Here is an 18,031-nt window from a genome sequence, read left to right as displayed (position 1 = left end):
TGTCTGTGTGTTGTGTAAATGTTAATATAGAGGGAGACAAGGAAAAGGGAAGGACTGAAACTGTATGGCAAAATGGGATGATGGGGAAAAGAAAGCCCATTAGATCATTTGTACTTTTTTTTTTCTATAAAAATACAATAGCTGATAGAATAAAAAAGGGAGAGAATGATCCAACATGGGAAGTGAGATACACAGCAGACCCATAGAATGGCAGATGTTCTAAACAGCACTCTGGCCTCAGAATCACCCTTAAGGCATGCGGATATGGCTGAAAAGCCCATGAGAGTATTTCAGGCATGGAAAGCCAAGACACTCTGGGGGAAAAAAAAAAAAACAAAAAAAAAAAACCTAAATGAAAGATCTCTGCGAGTGAGATCCCAGTGGAAAGAACAGGTCATCAAAGAAGGAGATACCTTTCTCTGAAGGGAGGAGAGAACTTCCACTTTGACCATGGCCTTGTCTAAATATGACCAGAGTCAGTGAACTCAGGGGGCTTCCATAGCCTTGGCAGCTCATGACAAGAGCCTAGGGTGATTACTGAGGCCATAAACAAGAGTGTCAATTTGTTAAGTCAACAACAGGAGTCACTGTGCACTTACTCCTCATGTAGGATCTCTGTCCTTAGTGTGCTGTACATTGAGATTTAATGCTGTGGCTAGTGCTCAAACAGTATTTTTCACTTTGTGTTTCTGTGTGGGAGCAAACTGTTGAAATCTTTACTTAATGTATGCTAAACTGATCTTCTGTATATAAAGAGAATCGAAAACGGAAAAAAAAATAGACAAAATCTATGCCTAGGACTACATTAACTGTAAGTAAATATCAACAAAGTAAATTCATGGACATTAGATTTAGCTATCACAAAAGCAGTAAAAACTTACATGAAGTAAAGCTGTAAAACAAAAACAAGGAGTCAAGAAACAGCACAGATTTAAGGACATCAAACCCATAGCAATGCAGTGAAAAATAACCACAGATTATTCTGATTGCCACATATTGCCCTTTCATTCAAATATTATTTTTTAAAAGATGTTAGTAAACAATATGCTAAAAGAAGAGATCTTTGTAGAATAAAGAGCAGAAAAAATCCTCAGAATACCCTGAATGGAAAAGGTAGATATAGAGAACATTTAATGTGAAAAAGATAGAATGAAGAAACTGAACCTTCTTCATATATAAAAATGACAGACCATGAAGTTTATATTACAGATACTCAATGTCTTTACCTATGAGACTGAAATCCATGCACACATGTGTGTGAATGCATGCACACATTAGATGCCAATATATTTGGAAATGTCGATTGATTAGCTTAGTTTTATTGAAAACTAAGAAACTAAACACAGTATTTTCAAGTTAATTTTTTTAATAACTTATAAGTAGAGGTTTAAACTAAACATTGGGGAAACAGTCCCATGTTTATTCTACAAAAATCTCAACAACCTCATGTCAGGCATTAGGAACACTCTGGAAACTATCAATGAAACGAAGCATGATCTCCTTTTATTAGGGAACATACTAGCTCTAGTGAAAAGAGGATAAACAACAAAAGCACAAGATAGACTACAGTTTTATGTAATTATTATCAATTGTACAGACCTTTGTAACAAACGTCTCAGGTTTCTAGAGCATTTGGGAGTAATTGGAACTAAGACAGCAGGGCACACAATCAATCAAAAAGTAAGGAAGACAAGCCATATTATTACTAGACTACTGCAATTGACAATCCTTTCAAATAATTCCAAAACAGTAACTTATGTCAAAGAATTGAAATATTTATTAATAGCAAAAGAACAGTGTAAAACTATCAAATCTTATCAAATACACATTTTGAAAAGAACTGAGGATGAGTTGAAGCCATGGACAAAAGATTAGAGGAAATAGACCAAAGTGGGAAAAATTAGAAGGGGAAAGAAAAATAGACAAAAGGGGAGAAAACAGAAGTAGAGAAAAGGAAAGCATATCACTTCAAATTTATCATTTGTATCTCAGAAGCCTAAGTTAAAGCTACATTGCAGGAAAATAACTTAGATGTTGTTATCCCCTTGCAAGCAAGCCATTTCAACAACTGACATTACAGCCCAACATTAAGCGTATCAGTTTTACTTTGACGAAACACAGTGGTTTCGTTTGTGGTCAGTTCTTTACACCATGGAGTGCCTTTATCTACTCTACCCTTCCACTTTCTTTTCCTAACTGCCTGAGAAGACTTTCCTGTTTATTTCCCTGTCAATACTCTCTCTAACCACAGCCCTATAACTGTCTCAAACACATAGCAAAAACAATGCATAAAATGTTATCTTTACTAATATGTACATGTATACATAGTTCAACACTAATAATCACATACTTCTAGGAAAATGGCAATAAACTGCTAAGAAAGTGTCAGCTACAAATAGTTCAAACACATCTGAAGAAAAATCAGTTACTATAATGATGAAAATCTAAAATTTTCACAAAAGGTAAGGACTAAGGTATGACTAAGCTTTATCTCTGAAACAGATTTAATATCTGAAATAGATGATACGTAAGTTCAACTACTTCACGAAACTGAACTCTTCTATTTCATCAATATTCTGTACTGACTCATAACTCTTCTGTAGAACATAAACATCCACCAACATTAAATTCTGATTATTCCTACACTATAGGTACAAGCTGTCCCAACTTTAGCATTAAAAAACAATGTCAGTGTTTCTAAGCCTCTTAAAGGGCTATCAGAACAACAACAAAAAAGGCATAGAGTAATACCTTGAAGTTACATCATAATTGGCTAAATTAAAAAAAAATCAATCTTGCATTAGATTATACAACTAAATTTTCAAAATCAGTGTGACTTAAGGAAGGAATCCTTGTTCTTACCATTTGGTCCATGTAAGAAGCAAAGCACCAAAATGCATCCACTTCATTTTCCATCACATATAAAAGAGGGGAAAGTAAGTCACTCATTCCTTGCACATATCCTAAGAAGAATACAAAGAATAATGTCTCTGAAAACTAAGTTTTATGTATCCTGTTACACATATCACCACCATTTCACTGATAATTAAATCTTTCCTTAGATTCAGAAACTGATATTCACCAAAAAATATACAAGAAAGACTATGGTAATAAGGTGAGAAAGACAACTTGGTTAGACAGTTCCTGGAATGTGTAGATACGTAAATGGGTGTTATAAACAAATAACATGCAAAGGCATTATGAGAAAGGACAGGTGAAGAAAGTAACCTAAGAAACAGCAAATACAAGAATACATACTCAAAGGGAGGCTTGAGAAGGTACGGACAGGTAAGGAAAAAACTCAAGGGAGAATAATGTTGAAAATATCAAGGGGATAAAAATTGCAAGGCCTCAGTGAGCAACAGTACCACATAAATAAGCTAAGTAAATTAAGAACTGAAAAGAGTACACTTGCTTTAACAAGCCAACCACTAGAAGCTTAAACAAAAGGGGTCACTAACAAAATTATGTACCTCTTTTAAAGAGTCATCGTATCTATGGCCTTCTTTTTTCTTTTGTACCTTTTATCGAACCAATGCTAACAACTGGGTTTAATTTAATCCATACTTTATGCTTAAAGCTGTCACCTTAACTACCCTTCTCCTGATGCTATTATAATCTCTCAACCATGACACTAATTACAGCCCTTGATTAAAAGAAAAACTGCAAAGTTAAGGAATCAGACCCCTCAATTAAAAACAAAGTGTGGTTTTGCTTTTCACCTCAATTACCTACTTTACAACTGAACTTCAGACTTAAACATGGATTCTTGAGCCAACAAAAGAACAAGAGGTCACACTAAGCCTTTTCACTTACACATTTTCAACTTTTGTACCCTTTGTACATTTGTTAAAATTGCATAAAGACTGACTTGAGAAGTCTGTGGAAAACATAATTCATTTGAAAACCAAAACTTATATTTTTATTTACCAAAACCTACCTGCATCAAAGCCATTTAAATCATTATATATATATATATATAGATATAGATATAGATATAGATATATAGATATATATAGATATAGATATCTTAAAGGGAGACTGGATAGTGTGGCTACAAATACACAATTACTGGGGCCAGTGTTGTAGCCTAACAGTGTAAGCCTCCACCTGCAATATGGGCATCCCACACAGGCAGTGATTCAAATCCCTGCTGTTCCGCTGCCAATCCAGCTCCCTGCTAACGCGCCTGAGAAAGCAGCAGACTATGGCCCATATCCTTGGGCCACTGCATCCACGTAGGAGACCCAGATGAAGTTCCTGCCTCCTGGCTTTGGCCTGACCCTCCCAGATCACTGCAGCCATTTGAGTAGTGAACCAGCGGATGGAAGAGATCTCTCTCTCTCTTTGCATCTCCCTCTAACTCTGCCTAAATAAATCTTCTTTTTAAAAAATACACAATCATACATCATTTTGTTTTAGGAAGAAAAATTTTTGAAATATTTATTAATTTATTTCAAAATCTGTTGGTTTATTCCCCAAATGCCTGCACCATCCAGACCTGGGCCAGGCCAAAGCCAGGAGCTCTTCCAAGTCTCCCATGTCGGTGCAGGGGCCCAAGTACTTAGGCCATCTTTGGCTGCTTCCCCAGGCACATTACCAGGAAGTTGGATCGGAAGTGGAGCAGCTCAGACTTGAAACAGCACCCATATTGGATGTCTGGTGTCACAGGTGGCAACATTACCCACTATACAATGCCAGCCCACATAGTATTTTGTGTATAAAAGAAACTTTTACAATGACCCCAGAAAGCAGGTAAGCCCAAATCTCTTTGAAAAAAAAATTAGATCAAACATACAATACAGAAAGGTACTTAAATCATCTCAGGACCCCATTACAAATAAAGGTTTGGGTCAATTTGTTCTTAGTCTCTGAGCTATCATCCACTGCTGTAACCCTTCCCATGGCCCCATTAACCTCACTATGTCTACATTCTACCCTCCAGTGAAACATCTCTCTACTCATATTAGCATAAACAGACACCTGGGTTCCCATGAAGGACATCCAATATTATTATTATCAAACAATGAAATTAACAAGGCATTTAAAGAAAGAACTAGGGGTCCCAGTGTTGTGGTGTAACAGGTAAAGCCACCTGCAACATTGGCATCCTATACAGGTGTCAGTTCATGTTCAGCCGCTGCATGTCAGATCCAGTTCCCTGGTAATGGCCTGGGAGAAGCAGAAGATAGCCCAAGGGTCTGGGCCCCAGCAACCCACATTGGAGACCTGGATGAAGCTCCTAGCACTTGGCTTCAGACTGGCCCAGCCCTGGCCATTGCAGACATCTGGGGAGTGAACCAGGAGATGTAAGATCTCTTTCTATTTCTCCAACTTTCAAATAAATAAACCTTCAAAAAAAATGCTAGATAAAGCAGCACATGACAAGGTATCTAAATACGAGCATGCCTACAAATTTATGCAGATGGTTTCCTTTAAATATATATTTATTTATTTATTTATTTATTTATTTGAAAGTCAGTGACTTTCAAAGAGGTCTTCGATCAGCTGGATCAATCCCCAAGTGGCTGCAATGGACAGGGATGAGCCAGGCCAAAGGCAGGCACTTCATCTGAGTCTCCCACATTGGTGGCAGGTGCCCAAAGACTTGGACCATCTTCTGCTGTTTTCTCAGGCCACTAGCAGGGAGCTGGACAGAAAGTGGAGCAGACAGAACATGAACCAGCACCTAAGAGGCTGCTTTACCCACCATGCTACAATGCTGGCCCCTCTGCAGGTAATTCCTAAAGTAATATTTAGCAAATATTTAGCCAAAGATTAGGTAGGCTGAAAACAGACTAAACTGTTAGCAGAACTTTCCTACTTGGTACTGACACAGTGAAATCAATGACAAATATAAAGGCTAAACAATTTAAGGCATGAAGTAAACCTAATCTGAACTCAACAAAGTACAAAAGAATACTACTCTACTGGGTCTGACTGCACATATAGTCTATGATAGAAATATTTCAAAGTGTGCTATTCAAAGATCTAAAAGAACATTTCCTTATCACAAAAGGTGCCTTATAATTAAGAAATTTTAACAAAAATTCCTAAGTAACTAACCATTTAAAAATTTAGCTTTCACATAGGGTCACTACCATATTTCTTTTTCTAAGTGCTAGCTGAAGAAAGTAGTCAAGTTCTTCATCTTTTCATTTCCATTAACATATTTTGTCTTATACACAAGGGTTGTGGGGGTAGAGTTAATTAAATTAACTTTTAATTAAAGAAATATGAAAGCTGTTTAAATCAGCATTCAGTAACTCAGATTCTGTAGTAGTGCTGACTGATGTACATCTTAATCAGCTCTACTACAATTTCTAAAGCAGCTCCCTAAAATAATTTTCACGGCAAATTTGTTTTGGGAAAGAATGAGAAATGAACTATTTATCATCCCAATGTACACTTTCTTATATTGAAAAGAAAAATCTTATCTACATATAGGTCAATTTTCCAGGTAACTGAAGCTTTTCTTTTAGAGTATCAAATTCAAAAAATAAATCTTGGGGTATAGAAATCATTTTAAAGAAACACTGGACAATCTCTTAGCTTCTTACAGTATTTTGTGTATAAATTTAACCTTTTATTGATTTCCAGATCATTATGAAAATACTATAAAAAAAAGACACTTCCCATAGATACTTTCTGAAGCACAGTGTCAGCACTAACTACAAATCATTAAGTTCTTTCTGTTTTTGAGAATTTTTATGTCTTTCCTCACTATGAATGAGACTGTATCTGATGCAAATATACTGATACCTCACCTATGGGCTGAGAAGCCACACAACTCAATGTAATGGAATCACCTCCAAGTCAGAGTAAATCTATAGCCTGGGCTGCTCTTTTATAAGTAAAGGACAAGAAATGTGAACCACCAGTTTTATAAAAACTGTCCTAGTCCTCATAAAGCCAGAGTAGAAACCTTGACTATGTTTCAAAGAACTAAAGTGCCTGCATAGAAAAAGTGAAGACAATGGAAATGGCAACTTATCCCACGAACTGATTTAAGACAGTGGGCCTGACTCCTACTATGAGATTATCCATGAATTCTTATCCCAGAAATTACCACCTGAGAGAATGCAGTAATTCCTCTGGTTCCCCAGCATGATGGTTCCATTCCTTACAGGAATTAAAATGGCAATGGATTGGAGTCCTGAAGGTGCAGAGGTAAAAATGCCAGCTTGGGATAAAAACCTGGCTCCCTGCCACAAGGCCAATTATTTACTTCTTGTACTGCTCTGAATTCCTCTCTGAATTAATATAAACTTACTCATAAAAGTAGGAATTACCTTCCTACTTCTTCAAAAGGCTGCTGTTAGAAAATAAAAATCAGATCAAGTACGACAGCTCTCTGCAATCTAAAAAGCACTCTACCAATGTTCTTTCAATGCTTCAATTTGAAGCTCACTGAAGGTGTGATAGAGAGGACAGGCTATATTTTGCATTTTAAAGAGAACTCTTTCAACTTACTGTCACTAAAAAGGTTGATACCTCAAGACCTACAACAGAATTTACATCTTCGCTAATTTATACATAGGAAGCCAAGAAGAATTTACACAGACACAACAGTAAAGAAAATTAACCCCTAATTCAAGATTCATTGAGGTTTATGTTGTAAATATCCAACCACGTTCTCCTAAAGAGGCCTGAAGCTTGGGACTAGCATAGTGGTGCAGTGCAGTAGGTTAATCCTCCACCTGCGGTGCCGGTATCCCATATGGGTGCTGGTTCTAGTCCCAGCTGCTCCTCTTCCAGTCCAGCTCTCTGCTGTGGACTGGGAAAGCAGAAGATCACCCAAATCCTTGGGCCCCTGCATCCACATGGGAGACTTGGAAAAAGCACCTGGCTCCTGGCTTTGGATAGGCACAGCTCCGGCCATGGTGGCCATCTGGGAAGTGAACCAGCAGAAGGAAGACCTTTCTCTGTCTCTCCCTCTCACTGTCTGTAACTCTACCTCTCAAATAAATAAATAAAATCTTAAAAAAAAAAAAATGCCCAAAGCTCTACTAAAGTCATCAGGAAAACATCTAATTATCCTCTAGTTGGGAGCCATTTACATGGTAGGTAACTCAGAAACTTTCCCGTTATTCATACTTAAAGATTGATGCTTAGGGAATATTTTGGTCCTTAAAAAAATTTTTTTTAAATTTTTCTTTCCCCTTAAAATATTTGTTCCTTAAGTTCACTTGCCCCGTAATATATTGTTTTATCAATTTTTGCACTGCTTAGCATTCCTTCCCCATGTAATTTCCCATTCCCACCTCCAGTACTAGTCCTAACAACCTATTCTAGGTAGGAAGATTTACCAAGAAAAAAGTTCCACATGTCCTGTAATATCATCTGCACTGCTAGTCTAAGATATCAAAACAGTATTTTTCTTTAGAAGAGGAAGAGGACATCAAACAATGATTCTCAAACTTTCTCATCTCATAACATCATAAAGATTTGGTAATTTTTACAAATCATTCCCAGTGCCGGCACTACGGCTCACTAGACTAATCCTCCACCTGCGGCGCCGGCACACCGGGTTCTAGTCCCAGTCGGGGCACCGGATTCTGTCCTGGCTGCCCCTCTTCCAGTTCAGCTCTCTGCTGTGGCCCGGGAAGGCAGTGGAGGATGGCCCAGGTCCTTGAGCCCTGCACCCACATGGGAGACCAGGAGGAAGCACCTGGCTCCTGGCTTCAGATTTGCGTAGCACGCCAGCCGCAATGCACTGGCCATATCGGCCACTTGGGGGGTGAATCAACAGAAAAAAGGAAGACCTTTTTCTCTGTCTCTCTCTCTCTCACTGTCTAACTCTGCCTGTCAAAAAAAGTTAATTAATTAATTTTAAAAAATCATTCCTAGTTTCAAAGAAGTACCTATTATCTCCATGTATTAAACAGAAAACAATAAGGATTCCCAATCCAAAAATCTGAAATACTCTGAAATTTTCAAAGTAAGAATCCCTTTGGATTTCAGATTAACAGATCAGGGATGCTCAACCAGTAAATCCTGTGCAAGTACTCCAAAATCTAAAAAACTCCAAAAACTATGAAATAATTCTGGCCCCAAGCACTTCAGATAAGGCATACTCAATCAGTATTTTTGGCCTATGAACTGAGCACCAGTTAGTTAGGAACTACACCATTTCTCAAACCTTGAATTCAATTGAACACTACTATCTTCATTTCCTGTTGCTCATTTATTTTCACACATACTTGTTTATCACAGCAAGGCCAATAATCCAGCTTTGCAAAGACAGAACTTCATCGAAAGGAGTGGGGAGATACAATGCTAAAATGCTTAATTACTTCAGCTAGCTGTTCGTGCAATGTCCTGGAGGTGCCATGGCAATCCTCTCAAAAATTTAAAATATCCCATAGTGCTCCAGTGAAGTCTGTTGTGGCAACTGAGGGTTCCTTGGTTGGAAACCTTAGTCTTCTAAGTTTCTAACCCCCACTGCATAATTCCTATAAAAATTAGACTACAGGGGCTGGCTTTGTGGCATCGCTGGTTAAGCCACCACCTGTGACACTAAAATCCACTTCTGATCCAGCTCCCTGCTAATGTGCCTGCAAAAGCCATGGAAGAGGGCTCAAGAGCTTGCCCCTGCACCCATGTAAGACACCTGGATGAAGCTTTGGCTTCAGCCTGGGCCAGCCCTGGCCATAACAGGTATTTGTGGAGTAAACCAGAGTATGGAGGATCTCTGTCTCTCTCTCTGCCTATAGCTCTATCTTCCAAATAAAATAAATATTTTAAAAGGCCACAGAACTATTATCTATGTCTAATTATTTAATAAATTTATATTCTAAATTAAATATATAAAAATCTTCAAAAAGTAGGACTGCATAGGAGAACTTACCTAAATCAAAATCATACATACAGTAAGTCATCAAAATGTCATGAAGCAAAATCAATCCTGGATTATCTTGGCCTTCGTAAAACTTGTTTGTTCGATCTGTTCTGTTAACATCTTTTTCTAAGGAGGAAAAGTCATCACATATTTGAAAACCTTTCAAAAAACAGATTCTTATAAAGCTCTTATATTATAAGTATGAAATTACTTTTCATGTCAAATTTTACTTAATGAAAGAAAAAATTCATCAAATTCAATACAAATATCCAATAAGGTAACATTTTTGGATAGACATCAAAACAGAGTCTACCTCCATATGGAAAGATTTAGAATCTAAATATTGACACCTTTATTAGTTCACTACTGTAGAAGCATTTTCACCTAATTAAAGGCAATACTAAGTAACAGTTCACATTAGTTAGCAACAAAAATGTCAATCTTTAAAGCATGTGATAGGTAAGTAGTACTTGGAAACAGTAATTTAAAAAGCTACTATTCAATTAAGTATAATCAATAAAGTGTGTTTTTCATTCACAATTGATTCATGCCTTAATAAAAAGTATTATCAACTCATGTTCTATAATCATTTGGATATATTGTTTCCTGATTTTCACACATATACCATTAAGTTTAGATGTTGTTATAAACATCTAACACTGCTCAAACAATAACTTCCCGAAATTAAACTCAAATTTGGGAACATCACCATGAGTATATCCAAAGTTGCATAGACAATCAAATTTACAAACACTGATGCCTGCTAAGTACATCCTGTGTCAGACTCTATAACTGAAAGGGCATTCCCAAATGAATCCTTCAGTAAATCAGCAATAAAGAAACTGAAAATGATTAATTTACACCAAAATAAATTGTGTTAATAAAAAGTTATAATTGTCCTCCTTCTACTAAACTGAATAATCTGAAAGCATTCTTAAAACTCTGTATAGGGGCCGGCACCATGGTACAGTAGGTTAATCCTCCACCTGCAGCGCCGGAATCCCATATGGGCGCCAGCTCTAGTCCTGACTGCTTTACTTCCCATCCAGCTCTCTGCCATGGCCTGGGAGAGCAGTGGAGGATGGCCCAAGTCCTTGGGCCCCTGCACCCACATGGGAGACCAGGAAGAAGCACCTGGCTCCTGGCTTCGGATCAGCACAGCTCCGGCTGTTGCGGCCATTTGGAGAGTGAACCAACGGATGGAAGACCTTTCTCTCTGTCTCTCGCTGTCTGTAACTCTACCTCTCAAATAAACAAAATCTTTAAAAAAAAAAAAAAAAAAAGAAGAAGAATAAGAAGAAGAATGAGCTTCCCTCATCCAGAAAACTTAAAAAAAAAAAAACACCTCTTTATAAACAGATGGTGAGGTATACTGCAACACAGTAGAATCCAGCCATAGCAGGCATTATTTTAGATTCTGTAAAGGCATTTTTAAAAGTTATGGTTTTCTATTAATATACCTGACACTTGAATACTTTTAAAAGTTTATTTCTGTATCTAAAGAATTGTACATATGTCTATTAAATAAACAACAACAAATAAAAATCATGCTATAAATATAAAATTTCAACTAAAAATGTCAAAATATTTTATTATCATTTCATGGATGATAAGAAAGTACATAAGTTAATTTTTTTTATTAACTCAGGCACATTTTACAGCCATAATGGCAATACAGATTATCTGCCTTAATAGGTCTATTAAGCATAGTAAAAACTTGTTTGTATCTTCAACTATCAGTATTTCTTTTTATGTAGAGATTTAGTAATGATATGCCAAGAAGAAAAAAGCAAAGGAATCATAAAATGATATTACATAAGTATTTCAAAGTATTACTAGAAAGAATATGAATACTTAAGTGAAAAAAAAGTCTAAATTCAACTGTCCACCTAACTTGATACATCTAAATAAGGTTGAAGAAAAACACAGCCCTGCTGACTAATCTGATTTTATATTCTTCATCACTACCCTGATTTACCTCTTGCATTCACTCTCCCTATTCACATAACTAGTTTACACTTCCTCTCTCCATAAGCCTCCATCTTCTCCTACTCCCACTTCTTAGCTCACAGATAAGGATCTTGCTTATTTCTGAGCAAATGTACACTATCCAAAGAGAACTTCAACATAACTGTATTTGAATCCATACAATCTCCCTTCTTGTCTTTCACTATGAGCTTGCATGATCATGGCTAAAACCAGCTCCTCTTCTTGTGCATGAGGTCTACTTCTTAGTGACTACCCAAGGGCTGTAGTTAATTCTTACCTAGTTGCTCTAGTAAGGCTTGTATCCCTTTCCAGATTTTTCCATGTCTACTGGATCTTTCCCATGGCATTCCACCATAAGATTGTTTTTAGCTTTACTTTTCCCTCTAATTTATTGCCCCCATTTGCCCTTCATCTGTTCAGAGCAAAACTTCATCTGTTGAGAGCTCTACATATTGTCTCTAAGTCTTCTCCTTCCATTTCTTATTGAATTTACCCCATGCAGATTATCACTAATCCACCCAAATTGCCCCTGTAATCAAAGTTTCAGTGATTTCATTACCCTATGCAATGGTTAATCCAAGTTTTCATCTTACTTGACAACCCAGTCACCATTCACTTTTCTTCTAAGACATCAAAATTCTCATGTTTTTCTTCTAGCTTTTTTTTTTCCAGTCTATTCTGCTGATTTTTCTTACTTCTTCATACATATAAACTGAATTATCTTGTGAGCCAATTCTTGGAATTTTTCCAAGTTTTTTATTTCCTTGACAATTGTATTTAGTTTCAGCACCATTTATTTCCTAAATTACAGCCTTATATATCCACCTCCTATTTCACATATTAACTTGTAAACATCCAACATGCATCTCAAAACTATTGTCTAAAACTGAATTCCAAATGTGTCCTCCCAAACTTTCTTCCCTGTTTTCTCATCTCACTTAAATTAAAAAAAAAAAAAAAAAGAAAAAAAAGAACTCCACTGCTCCAGTTGCTCACCCTAAAAACCTAGGTGTTATCCTCAAGTCTTTGCTCCCCTGTCTGACACTGATATATCAGTTAAGCCTTCAAAACACAAATAGAAACCAACATTCAGGTCCCCAATCCAATTCATTCCAATCTACCCTAAATCCATCCTATCCAAACTATTCCCTTGCTCTTTAAACACACAGATTCTGAGGCAGAAACAAGTCTAGACATTGCTGTTGCCCTCTGCCCAGAATGTCCTTCACCCAGATAGCTGCAAGGTATATATTTCCTGCTTCTTCAAGTCTTTACTCAAATCTCACTCACTCAACTGCTAGCTCTCTGTACCCCAACTCATTGTAGCCACACACACCTCCATGCTGTACTTCAAACAAGCAAAGGGCATAGGGCAAATATAATGTGTTTTTTTGATTTTTTTTTTTTTTTTTGCTTAGATTGACTTTCATCTATGTCTGTACAGCTCATACTTTCTTTCCCTTTTCAAATTCCTACTCAAATGCCATTGCTCAGTAAAATCCTTTCTTGGTTGCACAAGTAAAAAATTCTTTAATATTGCATATAAACTTCCTAATACTCTTCCTTGTCTTATTTTTCTATTTAGCACTTATCACTAACATATCACATATGTTACTTACTTATATTGTTTACTGTCTGTTCTTCCCCACAGGAATGGAATCTCCTTGAGGACAAGGATTTTGCCTGTTTTGTTCACTGGTGAATCCCCAATGCCTAGAGGAGAGCCTAGTACATAACAGGCACTAAGTAAATATTTATTGAATGAGTGAGTGTATGAATGATTAAAATAATCAATGTGATTTTCAAAAAGATTCCCAAGGTGATTCTGGTGTTCACCAAAGTTAGAAGCCACTGCTCCAAAGACTGGAGTTCTTAGGCTTCTTAACTGCCTCTCTTTTTTCACCTAAATGTCATCTTCCCGGGCCGGCGCATGGCTCATTTGGTTAATTCTCCGCCTCCTGTGCCGGCATCCCATATGGGCGCCAGTTCTAGTCCCGGTTGCTCCTCTTCCAGTCCAGCTCTCTGCTGTGGCCTGGGAAGGCAGCAGAGGATGGTCCAAGTGCTTGGGCCCTGCACCCACATGGGAGACGACGAGGAAGCACCTGGCTCCTGGCTTCATATCAGTGCAGTGCCAGCTATAGCGGCCATTGGGAAGTGAACCAACGAAGAAGACCTTTCTGTCTCTCTCTCTCACTGTCTCTAACTCTGTCAAATAAATTAAAAAAATTTTTTTGACTTAAAAAAAAGTCATCTTCCCATGAATACTGATACTGATAATACTCAAATTTGTATCTCCTATCAGACCACTATGGACTATTCAACTAGCTACTTGAAATTTCATTTGTATGTCTCACCTTAAGGTATATATACCTAACACTGAATTCAAGTTTGTCATACCCCACTCTCCTTATCTCAGGAAGTGGCACCACCAACCACCAATTTCTAAAGTTAAGAAAATTGAGTCCTATTCTTGACTTCTCCTTCCCTCTTCATCCCCCACATTTAATACATCAGAAAATTTTATCAACTGTATCACAGGATACAGATCAAATCCATCTATTTCTCTGGATGTCTGCTACCATCACCTCTTGCTTGGACTTTTACTCCCTATCAACTGGTAACCCTATCCCTACTCTTAGCTTGATTCAATCCAATTCCAAAAAGCAAAAAAAAAAAAGATTTTAAAATATAAATAAGATATTTTGTTTTAAAATACTCCAATAGTTTCTCACCTTGGTATGACATATGAGGTCTAAGTTTAATATGTGGTTTTGGTTTTTGTAAAGTGAATTTATACTTAAAAAAAAAGGAGGAGGGAGGGCTTTTGTTAATAATTCCCAAAAATTATTTTAGGTAAAGTATTAAAGAAAAAGGATATTGGAATAGGCATCACCGCACTGCCTGGGACATGAACAGCCTACACCAGAGCTAGATCCAAGCCTCAGCTATATATCTAATTCCACTAATTGGAATTTACCAATGTGTACACTGGGAGGCAGAAGCTAATGGCTCATGCATATGGGTCCCTACAACCCACATGGAAGACCCAGAATGAGTTTCCAGATTTGCCCTAGCCCAGCCCTGGCTACTGCTGTTATTTCAGAAGTCAGCAAACTGACCTCTTTTGTCTATGTTGTGTCTCTGCCTTTCAAATAGTAGTAAAAATAATGCTTGGGGGCTGGTGCTGTGAGTACAGCTGCTGCCTGCAATGCCAGCATCCCATACAGGCGCTAGTTCGAGTCCCAGATGCTCTACTTCCAATCCGGCTCTCTGCAATGACCTGGGAAAGCAGTAGAAAATGGCCCAAGTCCTTGGGCCCCTGCACCCACATGGGAGACCCAGAAGAAGCTCCCGCTCCTGGCTTTGGATCAGAGCAGCTCTGGCCATTGCAGCCATCTGGGGAGTGAACCAGGGGATGGAAGACCCCTTCCTCCCTCCCTCCCTCCCTCCCTCTCTCTCTCTATCTCTCTCTCTCTCTCTCTCTCTCTCTCTGCCTCTCCTTCTCTGTAACTTTTCAACTAAAATAAATAAATCTTTTAAAAAAATGCTTAAAACTAACTTTATATATTCATACACACACAGACACACCAATTGGCAAAAATCATGGTACAGCTGAAACTCCACTTAATTAACTGGATGTGAGAATGATTGAGTCTGTGTTATGGAACCAACTATAAAAATGTCTTAAAAACTAATCTTTTCTGGACTTCAATGTTATTTTTGTTAAAAATGAACCAATTGGGGTCAGCACTGTGGCGTGGCAGGTAAAGCCACATACTGGCATCCCATATGACTCCGGTTCAAGTCCCAGCTGCTCCACTTCCAATCCAGCTCTCTGCTATGGCCTGGGAAATTAGCAGACAATGGCCCAAGTCCTTGGGCCCCTGTACCCACATGGGAGACCTGGAAGAAGTTTCAGGCTCCTCGCTTTGGATCGGCATAGCTCCAGCCGTTGCAGCCATCTTGGGAGTGAACCAGCGAATGGGAGACCTCTCTCTCTGCCTCTGCCTCTCTGTAACACTGCCTTTCAAATAGGTAAATGAAAAAAAATTAGCCAATTTGACTATACTATGTCTCAGTTAAAATTATACTATGCAGGGGCTGGCGCTGTGGCTCACTTGTTAATCTTCCGCCTGCGGCGCAGGCATCCCATATAGGCGCTGGTTCTAGTCCCGGCTGCTCCTCTTCCAGTCCTGCTCTCTGCTGTGGCCCAGGTGGGCAGTGGAGGATGGCCCAAGTGTTTGGGCCCCTGCACCCACAAGGGAGACCAGGAAGAAGCACCTGGCTCCTGGCTTCGGATCGGTGCAGCACTAGCCATAGTGGCCATTTGGGGAGTGAACCAACGGAAGGAAGACCTTTCTCTCTCTCTGTTTATTACTCTACCTGTCAAATAAATTTTAAAAAAAAAAAATTGTATTATGCAGATTTAAAATATCTACGTATTTTTTAGCAGGCTCCTGGAAATAATGAGAACAGGACATAAGAAAAGCTAAGACCACAGTCATCATCACTGTTGCATTATCATTTTCCCCACTGAAACTGAAAATAGCAAGGAGCCTCAGCTGTTAGCTTTTAGCTAATTACATGACTCAGGACCTCCAACCTTTTGGCTTAACCAGAGGAAGGACACAGTTTATTCTGGATTAACTTATTTTCCAGAAAATTTTTTCAACCAAAAGTACTATTGCTAAAAATATCTCACTAATGGTCTTTACATTTACAAATGCTAACTAAAGAGCTGGTGCCGTGGCTCACTAGGCTCATCCTCCGCCTTGCAGCACTGGCACACCGGGTTCTAGACCCGGTCAGGGCGCCGGATTCTGTCCTGGTTGCCCCTCTTCCAGGCCAGCTCTCTGCTGTGGCCAGGGAGTGCAGTGGAGGATGGCCCAAGTGCTTGGGCCCTGCACCCCATGGGAGACCAGGATAAGTACCTGGCTCCTGCCATCGGATCGGCGCGGTGCGCCGGCCGTAGCGCGCCAGCTGCGGCAGCCATTGGAGGGTGAACCAACGGCAAAAGGAAGACCTTTCTCTCTCTCTCTCTCTCTCTCTCACTGTCCACTCTGCCTGTCCAAAAAAAAAAAAAAAAAAAAAGAAAGAAAGAAATACAAGTATATTTAGAGAAACCAAAGCCTATTAGCCATATTATCTCTGCATGACCTAAATGTTTTCTTCTTATCCCTATTTCTAACTTTTCTATATAAACACAAATTGTTTTTATAAGAAAATATTGAAAGTTATCTTATGAAACTAATTTAACAAGCAAATAAAGTCAACCTTCTTCAAATTCACATTATGAAGCTGAAAATTAAGTAAATCAGCACTTACAAAGTTACTGATGAATTCATATGCCTACTAGAAGAGGAATACCCAAGAACACTGAGTGCACATTACAACGTACTTCCCGATTCTGATTGCTCTTTTGAGCCCAAATACTACCGCATGTATCTTCACTTCTCTAATGTAATCAGTTTCAGTGTAAGCCCCCTCACATTTTCAAAGCTGTCAAGAAAAAATTACCGATAAGACTTCTATAATCTCTTAACCTCGAATTTCTCTTCTCTTGTTCCTCACTGACAGATTTCCACTGCAGTTTCATCCTGAAGTATTCATCACTATAGAAAACAATTTTATGCCAAAAAGTTACTTAAAAATTCTGTAGGAAAAGCCAATTAAATTTTTAAAATGTTAAAAGTAAACAGTATTTCAAAGCATTTGTAATGACAGTGTGATGTAAGTTTATAAACATGGTAGTGAAATGTTTGAAGTTACAGTAAGCAAGTGAAAACAAAGGGAAAAATAGCCTTAGGCTGTCACAAAGTTTATGTGATAAATTTTTCTATAATGATTTTAGGTATGCTTTTAAGGAAAGCATCTCAATTCTTAATCATTCTAAAATAATTTGTCATTAAATACTTTGAACACTAAATCTTAATTATAAATATAAATCTAAATGACTTTTAAAGAAAATGTGGCATAAGAGTTTCATTTTCCAACCAGTTTATAGTGGAAACTTGCTAATGTGAAAATATCTTCAAACAGACTGGGATTATCATAAAATTGAAACATGTAAGTAATGAATGGGTAACTTTAAATCAGAAGTTTACTGACAATTAAGAAGTGAACCTGGAAAGGTATTTTTTCAAGTCTGCGATACAAACTATAATAGAATCACTTTTCCAACAAAAAATAATCAGTTTATGT

The 18,031-nt window shown here is 37.9% G+C and overlaps 1 protein-coding gene across 4 annotated transcripts in view; it reads right to left on the bottom strand.

Annotated features, from left to right (window-relative positions):
- TBC1D15 (TBC1 domain family member 15) overlaps positions 1-18,031 on the bottom strand; it is a 72,064-nt gene that overhangs the window by 12,411 nt on the left and 41,622 nt on the right. For all 4 annotated transcript variants that reach the window (XM_051845670.2, XM_051845672.2, XM_070052639.1 and 1 more), the window contains 3 exons: positions 17,348-17,442; positions 9,851-9,967; positions 2,863-2,963 (listed from right to left, as the gene is read on the bottom strand). In XM_051845670.2, the coding sequence (XP_051701630.1) occupies positions 2,863-2,963; positions 9,851-9,967; positions 17,348-17,442 (313 nt within the window). The remainder of the gene's footprint in view (positions 1-2,862; positions 2,964-9,850; positions 9,968-17,347; positions 17,443-18,031) is intronic.

Source organism: Oryctolagus cuniculus, chromosome 11, assembly GCF_964237555.1.
Source record: "Oryctolagus cuniculus chromosome 11, mOryCun1.1, whole genome shotgun sequence".
Taxonomy (NCBI): domain Eukaryota; kingdom Metazoa; phylum Chordata; class Mammalia; order Lagomorpha; family Leporidae; genus Oryctolagus; species Oryctolagus cuniculus.
This window is presented reverse-complemented; position numbering and strand designations above follow the sequence as displayed.